Source organism: Prionailurus bengalensis, chromosome X, assembly GCF_016509475.1.
Source record: "Prionailurus bengalensis isolate Pbe53 chromosome X, Fcat_Pben_1.1_paternal_pri, whole genome shotgun sequence".
NCBI classification, from domain to species: domain Eukaryota; kingdom Metazoa; phylum Chordata; class Mammalia; order Carnivora; family Felidae; genus Prionailurus; species Prionailurus bengalensis.
Window position 1 is genome coordinate 33,618,783 of NC_057361.1, and position 9,985 is coordinate 33,628,767.

Here is a 9,985-nt window from a genome sequence, read left to right on the forward strand (position 1 = left end):
CATCAGAAGCCTGTGCTTAAGAGTTTATTCTTGAGGTGTCTAAGTTACTGTCCTTTTTTATGGTTCTGAGACCATCCTTAGTTGCTGAAGGCAAAATCTCTGGGCTGTAGATGGCTTATAAGGCCTTCAGGGAAGCATCAGTGTAAATCAAAATAACAAACTGGAGGAGACAGATACTTATGGCTGAGATCAACTTGGTGATAATTCTCATAAGTAAAACTCTTGTGGGAGGGCATAACAATAAAAGTGCAACTACAGGTGAAATTACCTTTTTCTGTCATATGTAAAAGAAAAGGCAGAAAAAGAGTTTTTGACTCAGTGTCTGTAAGCATAATGATGTTACCCTTTTTCAAAAAAGTATGGAATCGGTTCTAGACTTATGGATTTTAATAAAATCCCCTTGGTGCATTAGAGTTCTCCAGAAAAAAAACTGAACCAATAGGATATATCTATATCTATATCTATATCTATATCTATATCTATATCTATATCTATATCTCTGCTTGTGTGTACATATACATGTGATTGGTTCATGTGGTTATCTGATCTAACAAGTCCTAATTCTGTAAGGCAGTCCAACAGGCTGGGAACTCTGGCCAGATTTCTACGTTACAGTGTGGCCAAATTCTTTGCCAAGAAATCTCAGTTTTTGTTCTTTGGACTTTCAACTCATTGTGTGATGGTAATTTCCTTTCCTTATAGTCAACTGATTGTAGATGTTAAACTCATTTAAAAAGTATCTTCACAGCAACACCTAGACTTGTATTTGGCCAAGTGAGTCGGCACCATAGCCTAGCAAAATTGACACGTAAAACATAACCATTATAATAGGTAGGTCTGATGTGCATCCTCAGTTGAAAAGCACTGGCCTAGAAGATGCTAGATTGAAATTTTATAAGGAAGATTGCAACCAAGTATTTAAAAGTAATAAATGATGTCTGATAATACTGTAGTGTTGTTGCCTAAATCACTGGAGAAAACCCCACCAGGACTCTGATAATCAGAAACATCTCATGGATAGTGAGACCATTCACAAATCTCTAGAGACTTCCCATACAATATATGAGATTTTAAACACTTACATTAATATTTTCTCTGTTAATATTTAACAAAGAGAAGTCCAAGTACTTGTTTTGATTTGAGAATTTTCTGTGCAACTCATCAGTAGTAACATGTGCGGTAAATCCAATCATTTCTAGCACTTCTCTTTTTTTTATAAAGTGAAAAATCTTTATGACTTTCTGGGGACCCTGTGAGAAATCAGTTTAAAACCAAAGATAGTTTTAAGTGCAAAAGATAATGCAAAGTATTATTTTCTTTCAGTCTTCATTTTAGATTGTATTTTGGGAATGCTAAACTCAAAAGTTGCCTAGACGTTTGCATGCCTAAGGTAGAATCCTGAGAGCCTGAGAACGTGAATGGTTGTAGCTTGGCTGTCTACTAATTCAGTGTCAAGACAACATGTAAGTAAATGTAGACAAGTCCTTAAAACTTCATAAATGCAGAGCTATTATTATTTTAGTTTAAAGAGAATACTCACAAGCATGTTGAAGTCAGAACAAAGGAATATTCTGGTGAGATATGGAATCTGCTACTTGGGCAAACTATGTATAGAGTAATATGGTAGGGTGAAATAAGGCTTTCTCAAATACTCAGGTCCTTATCCCTAGAATGTGGGGATGTTACTTTCTCTCTTTCAGATGGGACTTTTAGATTCAAGTTACAGATACTGAGGTGGGAAGATTATCCTGGATAATTGTGGTTGGCCCGAGAAATCGGAGTGCCCTTATATAAGGGAAGCAGAGGGAAATTTTAATACATAAGCAAAAGGCAATGTGACAACTGAAACGAGATGCTGTATGGCTGGCTTTGAAGATGGAGGAAGAAGTCATGAATAAAGAAATGCAAAGAATTCAGCTCTAGAAGCTGGAGAAGGCAAGGAAATGGATTCTACCTTGGAACTTTCAAAGGTCATGCAGCCCTGTTCACACCATGCTTTTAGCCTGGTGAAACCGATTTCAGATTTATGACCTAGAAGAGAATCAATGTGCATTGTTTGCAGCCACCATAGTAAGCTAATACAGGTGAAGGGTAATCTTTGACAACCACTTATTAAGAACTAACACTGGGGCACTTGGGTGGCTCTGTTGGTGAAGCGTCCAGCACTTTTTGGCTCAGGTAGTCATCTCACAGTTCATGAGTTATGAGCCCTGGGGTGGGGACTGTGCTGACAGCGTGGAGCCTGCTTGGGATTCTCTGTCTCTCCCCCTCTCTCTCTGCTCTTCCCCTACTCTCTCTCTCTCTCTCTCTCAAAATAAATAAATAAACTTTAAAAAATAAGATGTGACAAACGCTGTAATGAAACTTAGCCTTTTTCAGAGAACAAACTAAATTCTGTGATTGCTTCAATATAATATTTGTGTTTTCTTAATTTATTTTTTATTTTTTATTCTGAAGTTAGTTAACATACAGTGTAGTCTTGGCTTCAGGAGTAGAACCCAGTGATTCATCTGATACATATGACAGCTAGTGCTCCTCCCAAAAAGTGCCCTTCGTAATGCCTGTCACCCATTTAACCCATCCCCCTACCCACCTCCCTTCCATCAACTCTCAGTTTTCTGTATTTAAGAGTCTCTTAAAGTTTTCCTCTCTCTCTGTTTTTATCTTATTTTTCCTTCCCTTCCCCTTTGTTCATCTGTTTTGTTTCTTAAATTCCTCATATGAGTGAAATCATATGATATTTGTCTTTTTCTTACTGACTTTGCTTAGCATAATACATTCTAGTTCCGTCCACATTGGAATCCTACCGTTGGTAACATTTCATTCTTTTTCATCACCCAGTAGCATTCCATTGTGTGTATATATATACATATATATATATATATATATATATATACATATATATATACATATATATATACATATATACATATATGTATATATATACATTACACATTCTTAATCCATTCATCAGTTGATGGAAATTTGGGCTCTTTTCATACTTTGGCTATTGTTGATAGTGCTGCTATAAACATTGGGGTGCATGTGCCCCTTCGAAACAGCATACCTGTATCCCTTGGATAAATACCTAGTAGGTCAATTGCTGGCTTGTAGGGTAGTTCTATTTTTAATTTTTTGAGGAACCTCCATTCTGTTTTCCAGAGTGGCTGCACCAGTTTGCATTCCCACCGATAGTGTAAAAGGGTTCCCCTTTCTCCACATCCTCACCAACATCTGTTGTTGCCTGAGTTGTTCATGTTAGCCATTCTGACAGGTGTGAGGTGGTATCTCATTGTGGTGTTGACTTGTATTTCCCTGATGATGAGTGATGATGAGCATCTTTTCATATGTCTGTTAGCCATCTGGATGTCTTCTTTGGAAAGGTGTCTGTTTATGTCTTCTGCCCATTTCTTCACTGGATTGTTTTTTAGGTGTTGAGTGTGATAAGTTCTTTATAAATTTTGGATACTAACCCTTTATCTGAGATGTCGTTTGCAAATATCTTCTTCCATTCCATCAGTTGCTTTTTAGTTTTGTTGTTTCCTTTGCTGTGCAGAAGCTTTTTCTCTTGATGAGGTCCCAATAGTTCATTTTTGCTTTTATTTCCCTTGCCTCTGGCGACATGTCAAATAAGAAATTTCTGTGGCCAAGGTCAAAGAGGTTTCAGCCTATTTTCTCCTCTAGGATTTCGATGGTTTTCTGTCTCACATTTAGGTTTTTCATCCATTTTGAATTTATTTTTGTGTCTGGTGTAAGAAAGTGGTCCGTTTTCATTCTTCTGCATGTTTCTGTCCAGTTCTCCCAGTACCATTTGCTAAAGAGACTGTCTTTTTTCCATCGGATATTCTTTCCTGCTTTGTCGAAGATTAGTTGGCCGTATGTTTGTAGGTCCATTTCTGGGTTCTCCATTCTATTCCATTGATCTATGTCTGTTTCTTTGCCAGTACCGTACTGTCTTGATGATTGCAGCTTTGTAATTTAAAGTCTGGGCTTGTGATGCCTCCACCTTTGGTTTTCTTTTCTTTTTTTTTAAATTTTTTTTAACGTTTATTTATTATCGAGAGACAGAGCGGGACAGCATGAGCAGGGGAGGGGCAGAGAGAGGAGGAGACACAGAATCCAGAACAGGCTCCAGACTCTGAGCTGTCAGCACAGAGCCCAACGCGGGGCTCAAACCCACAAACTGTGAGATCATGACCTGAGCCAAATTCAGACACTTAATTGACTGAGCCACCCAGGCACCCCAGAATGCTGGTGTTATTTTGATAATGTTGCATTGAATGTGTAGATTGCTTTCAGTAGTATCAACGTTTTAGCAATATTTGTTCTTCCGTTCCTTGAGCATGGAATGTTTTTCCATTTCTTTATGTCTTCTTCAATTTCTTTCATAAGCTTTCTATAGTTTTCAGTGTACAGATCTTTTACCTCTTTGGTTAGGTTTATTCCTAAGTATATTAAGGTTTTTGGAGCAGTGTATAAATGGGATCAATTCCTCGTTTCTCTTTCTGCCGCCTCATTACTGGTGTATAGAAATGCATCCGATTTCTGTACATTGATTTTATATCCTGCGACTTTCCTGAATTCCTCTAGCATCTCTAGCAGTTTTTTGGTGGAAACTTTTGGGTTTTCCATGTAGAGTATCACGTCCTCTGGGAAGAGTGAAGGTTTGACTTCTTTTGTGCCAATTTGGATGCCTTTTATTTCGTTGTCTGAAAGCTGAGGCTAGGTCTTGTAACACTAATATTTGATTCTGAAGGGTCCAGGAGCTCTTTGAAATTCTTGTGAACAAACTTATTAGAACTGAACCAGATTTGGAAAAAAAATTTTTTAATTTTGTTCCTTATCAGATTCTCTTTTTTGCAAACCTCCCGTAACGTTCTGTGTGCATTTGGGTTTTGTCCTTCAAATTTGTCTGTTACATTCTGAACCAACATGCCATTTTACTCCATAACAGAAACATTCTGTTTTAAACAAAGAAACAGAAAACCCACGTCATCTTGAAACTCCTAGTGGACTCTCACTCATGTATGTTAGTTATAACTTTTAAGCAAAATCACTTGTATTTTATTGTGAAAACTACAGGGTGAATAATTGTGAATTTCTTTCATGTTAGTGGATTTAGCAGATTTCATGAACACACCTATCCCATGATTACTCAGCCACATACTTATATAACTTCTCACTGTGGCGGAAATGACCATGGTCATGGGCAGGCTCAAAAATAGAGCCTCTTTGTAGCATGTGCAAATAAGAAGCAAAAATATACGAACTAGAATTGTACTTAGTTATCAGTGTTTCAACATTCTGTCTTAAAAATTATCTAGGCATCTATGGGATGCCTGGGTGGCTCATTCAGTGAAGCATCCAACTCTTGGTTTCGGCTCAGGTCACGATCTCACAATTCATTAGCGTCTTGCATAGGTCTCTGTGAGCCTGCTTGGGGCTCTCTGTCCCTCTCTCTCTGCTCCTCCCCCACTTGCTCTCTCTGCCTCTCAAATAAATAAACATTAAAAAAATTAGGTATGTATTGAATGCCCATTAACTATCAGTCCAAAGTTATGCATTATCTAGAAATCTTAAAAATTATCTTCTCGTTGGCATACTATGAAACGTGATTGCTTTGTAGAACGAAGTTTGTCCAACCAGTGATTCAATTTGGTTAATTATAAATTTATATACATATCATAATCTTAAACATAAAATAGATTAGCACCAGTTTATGTGATCAGTAAAAGTTTATAAGTTTAGGAAGAACATACCTGAGTAGTAGATAAATGCATATTTGTGTTATAGTTAACACTGATAAAAGAGAAAGGACTTAGTTGTTTTCATTAAATCTAAATGATTGAACTAGTCCTGTTTGCCAAAGATTTACTTAAATTGAATTTGATATCTTAAAATAGTTGTGATTTAGTTTCTGGGAGAATATATATTGTTTAGATCTACCTCATTTAAAGTATCATAGTTCAGTTTCCTTATTTTCAAGACAATTTGGAAATACTCAATGTGTGTAAGCAATTATTTATCTAGAAATGCAATTTAAGAACAGAGATGCCTTAATTTAAGAGATTTTATAATCTGTTAATATCATCCAGAGGTAGGAAAACATCGTACACTCACATAATCAAAGGTGAAGACCTTTGTGTATTAAAGACAGAGACATATGGGCCCAGACAAGTAGAGCTTATAGCTTCAATCCTATAATTTCAGGCATATGTCAAGTATAACACAGAAACAGCAAATCTCATCAGTCCAGATATCAAAAAGCTCTTCTCCCCTCAGAGAGTATGCAGTTTTTAATGGATTTGAACAAAGACTGGAAAATGAGGTTGTGTTTTGTCTTTCACCCAAAAGAAACTAGATCTCTTTGGACTCATTTTGAGAGATTTCCACATGGTCAGATCCTAAAACCAAACTCTGAACCATTGTTTTAAAAAATGTTTATTGTGAGAGGGAGAGAATGAGTGAGCAAGCAGGGGAAGGGCAGAGAGAGAGGGAGACAGAATCCCAAGCAGGCTCCATATTGCCAGAGTGGAGCCCAACGCGGGGCTTGAACCCGTGAACCCTGAGCTCATGACCCGAAACAAAATCAAGAGTTGGATGCTTAACTGACTGAGCCACCCAGGCACCCCCCCCCCCAGTCATTTTGGTTAACGATAAAAATAAATCATTGGCTGTAAATGAACAAAAATGAAACAGAAACACAAAGTTAGCAGAGAAGGAAATTAAAATTATTAAAAATTTAAATTAGAAAAAATCAACAAAGTGCTCTTGGTGCTTTGGATTCACCTAGAAGAAATGAGACACCCCTGGGTATTAACTGAGAATGAGGTACACTTTTTTGTCTTTGAATTTTATCTGGCTCTGACTGGTGAATCTAGTGGGCATATCACTGTGACCTCCAAAACAGTTAGAAGATATTTTCAAAGAGAGTGAGTGAACTCATGACCTTTATATCGATGTAACATGAAAATGTGTTAAGAGTCTTCACTGATGAGGAATTGGCGGATATTGTAACCAATCCAGAAGAGAATCCAAAGAACGTAGAAATATTGATAATCTTTAAATGTGTCAACGGGGGCAAAATTGGGTTTAGTTTGGACCTCTACTGGACAAAGCATTCAGTATGTGTGTCCGTGACTAGCAATTTTCAAAGGGCTGTCAAAGAGCTCAAAGACCATGGAAGGCCGGGACCAGGTAACCTGGAGGGGAGTGTCCTCAAGACAGAGCACTGTGTCAGTGGAAAGGTTCCCGTTCTTGTTTGTACTAGACTGTTGAGGGCCAGGAGAAAGAGTTCCCTCGTAAAGAGGGTCCAGTGCAGTCAACAGGGAGACCAGGTTTCTGTCACGGATGTTTCCAGGCCAGTCCTGAGCAGGGCACAGTGACACCAGTGACACCAGTGACATCATAATGTCGGAGGTGTCATATAAGCAGCTCCCTGACCAGTGAGGGGCACACTTGGTAGGAGTCGGCGCCGACATCCTGCCACCCTCGGGCCAGCGGGACGGTCAGGCCGGGCCGATCGGGTTCCAACCCAGCACGCGGCATGTCTGGGAGGCGCCGCCGCCGGCACCGTCGCAGACGGAGGAGGCACGCGGTGTCCCGCTCCAGGAGAGCCGAGCTGCAATTCCCGGTCAGCCGCGTGGAGCGCCTGCTGCGAGAGGGTCGCTACGCCCCGCGCCTGAGCGCGTCCACCCCGGTCTTCCTGACCGCCGTTCTCGAGTACCTGACGGCCAACATCCTGGAGCTGGCGGGCAAGGAGGCTCTGGACAGCCACAAGATGCGCATCACCCCGGAGCACGTGCAGCGAGCCCTGGGCAGCAACCAGCACCTCAGGGGTCTCCTCGAGAACACCACCTCCCCTCGGGTGGATGGGATGCCCCGAGTTCGGAAGTGGTGATGCCCGCGCCCCCTCGTCCGGACCCCGAAGCCGCCCACAGATGAGGGAGGCCTTGTGTCTGCACGTGACATTAAAGGAGTTAACTCCAGGGCCATGCCTCTGACCGGTGTCTGTTTCTGTCATTCGGAGGTAGCCGGAGGTGTCTGTCCGACATCCGGGAGGAGACCTCCCACGGGAGGTGGAGGGTGGACGGGGCGGTCAGTGTGGGATGCTGGACTCGGGCATTTCGGGGAGTGGTTTCGCTGGGGACAGTGCGGGAAGCGGCCCTGAGGGAGTAGCGGGTCAGGGGGAAGAGACTTCCTCACTGGCGCTGAGCCAGTCCAGGCTTGTGTGGCCAGGAGGCTGGCGGGGTGGGGGTGGCTCTCCCAGGCATGTTGAATGCCCAGAAGGAGGGTGGGGGCTGAAGACCACGACTGAGGTGCCACAGGCCTTATTCCTGACCGGAGACCATGTGGAAGTCAGGAGGTGATGGCAGTGGGGGTGGGTGGAGAGGGTGGCATAGCAGCCGACACGCACTTAACGGGCCAGGGCTTCGCATGAAGATTCTGTTTAATCAATGAGGGAATGGGAAGAGGTTATAACAGGTTCACAGAGAATCCAAGGATGAGATGCAGGAAATGTAATCAAGAATATTTAAATCAATGTATAAATTGAGGCAAAAGTGGTCTTATTATATCATGGGGGGGGTCAATGTAATGTCTCCTAGATAACACATTTTACATATTTATCACTACCTATAACAAAGGATTATAAAAGATCTCAGAGACAATAGAAGGCTAGAATCAGATAATGTGGAGTGGTGTCCTAAGACAGAAAAGTTTTCCATTGAAACACATATTTATCTTTATAATGTTAAAATAAGCAGAAAATTACAGTTTTCTCAAAATCAGGTCCAGTCATTAGGGTGACCAGGTTCCTGTCCTGGACGTTTCCAGGTTGATGCCTGATGACACAATGGGCACCAGTAACATCACAAAGTGTAAGATGTCACAAAGGCAGCTCCCTGACCAATGAGGAGCAAGAGCAGGGGCGTGTAGTGGGGAGGGTTAACTGCTGGTATCTTGAGAGACCTAATCCAACTGGAGAAGGAAGCAGAGCTGATTGGAGCCAAACCCAGCCAACATCATGTCGGGGAAAAAAATCCAGGTGAGCTCCTGTCAGACTCCATCCCATCTTATAAGAAGTGAGCTAAAGTGTCCTTTGAGCTACGTGGACCGCCTCCTGCTTCAGGATCAACATGCCCAAGGCTCGGATTCATCCATAAATCGTTTCCGCCTTACCATGCTTGACCACCTTACTGACTACATCCTAGAGATGGTAGCCAATGAGGCCATCAATAGCAATATGCACACCGTCCCACAAGATGATAGAGGTGTTGGCAGCAACAGACAGCCCCCCCAAAACGTGACGAATGTGAACTTCACTCTGCTTGATGAGATGCCTGGACCCAGGAGAAGTGGCTAAAGACTGGGTCCCAGACCCTGGAGGGAGTCCTCACAGCCGTAGTCTTAGACAAAGCTTCTCATAGCTGAGGAATCGTTGGCCTCTGTCATCAGTAAATAAACGAGTTCAATCTAGTGCCATGCTTCTGACTGACTTCTGTTTCTGCCATTCTGCGTTGGAGGCGTCTGTCAGACATCTGGGAGGAGATCTCCCATGGGGAGTGGAGGGTGGACAGGGTGATCAGTGTGGGATGCTGGACTCGGGCATTTCGGGGAGCGGTTTCGCTGGGGACAGTGCGGGAAGCGGCCCTGAGGGAGTAGCGGGTCAGGGGGAAGAGACTTCCTCACTGGCGCTGAGCCAGTCCAGGCTTGTGAGGCCAGGAGGCTGGCGGGGTGGGGGTGGCTCTCCCAGGCATGTTGAATGCCCAGAAGGAGGGTGGGGGCTGAAGACCACGACTGAGGTGCCACAGGCCTTATTCCTGACCGGAGACCATGTGGAAGTCAGGAGGTGATGGCAGTGGGGGTGGGTGGAGAGGGTGGCATAGCAGCCGACACGCACTTAACGGGCCAGGGCTTCGCGTGAAGATTGAGGAGCGACGGGGAAACCATGAAGGGGTACACGTAGAAGGAACTATGCTCAGGT

General features: G+C 42.5%; 2 protein-coding genes across 2 annotated transcripts; both read left to right on the forward strand.

The window, feature by feature from the left end:
• The first annotated feature begins 7,444 nt into the window (after positions 1 to 7,444).
• On the forward strand, positions 7,445 to 7,990 carry LOC122477310 (histone H2A-Bbd type 1-like). The gene has a single exon (XM_043570235.1). The coding sequence runs from the start codon at positions 7,547 to 7,549 to the stop codon at positions 7,898 to 7,900; it is 354 nt and encodes a 117-aa protein (XP_043426170.1). The 5' UTR covers positions 7,445 to 7,546; the 3' UTR covers positions 7,901 to 7,990.
• Positions 7,991 to 8,915: 925 nt separating this feature from the next.
• On the forward strand, positions 8,916 to 9,478 carry LOC122477542 (huntingtin-interacting protein M-like). Its single transcript, XM_043570616.1, has one exon. It carries the CDS (start codon positions 9,026 to 9,028, stop codon positions 9,362 to 9,364), a length of 339 nt encoding a protein of 112 aa, XP_043426551.1. The 5' UTR covers positions 8,916 to 9,025; the 3' UTR covers positions 9,365 to 9,478.
• The last annotated feature ends 507 nt before the right edge of the window (positions 9,479 to 9,985 follow it).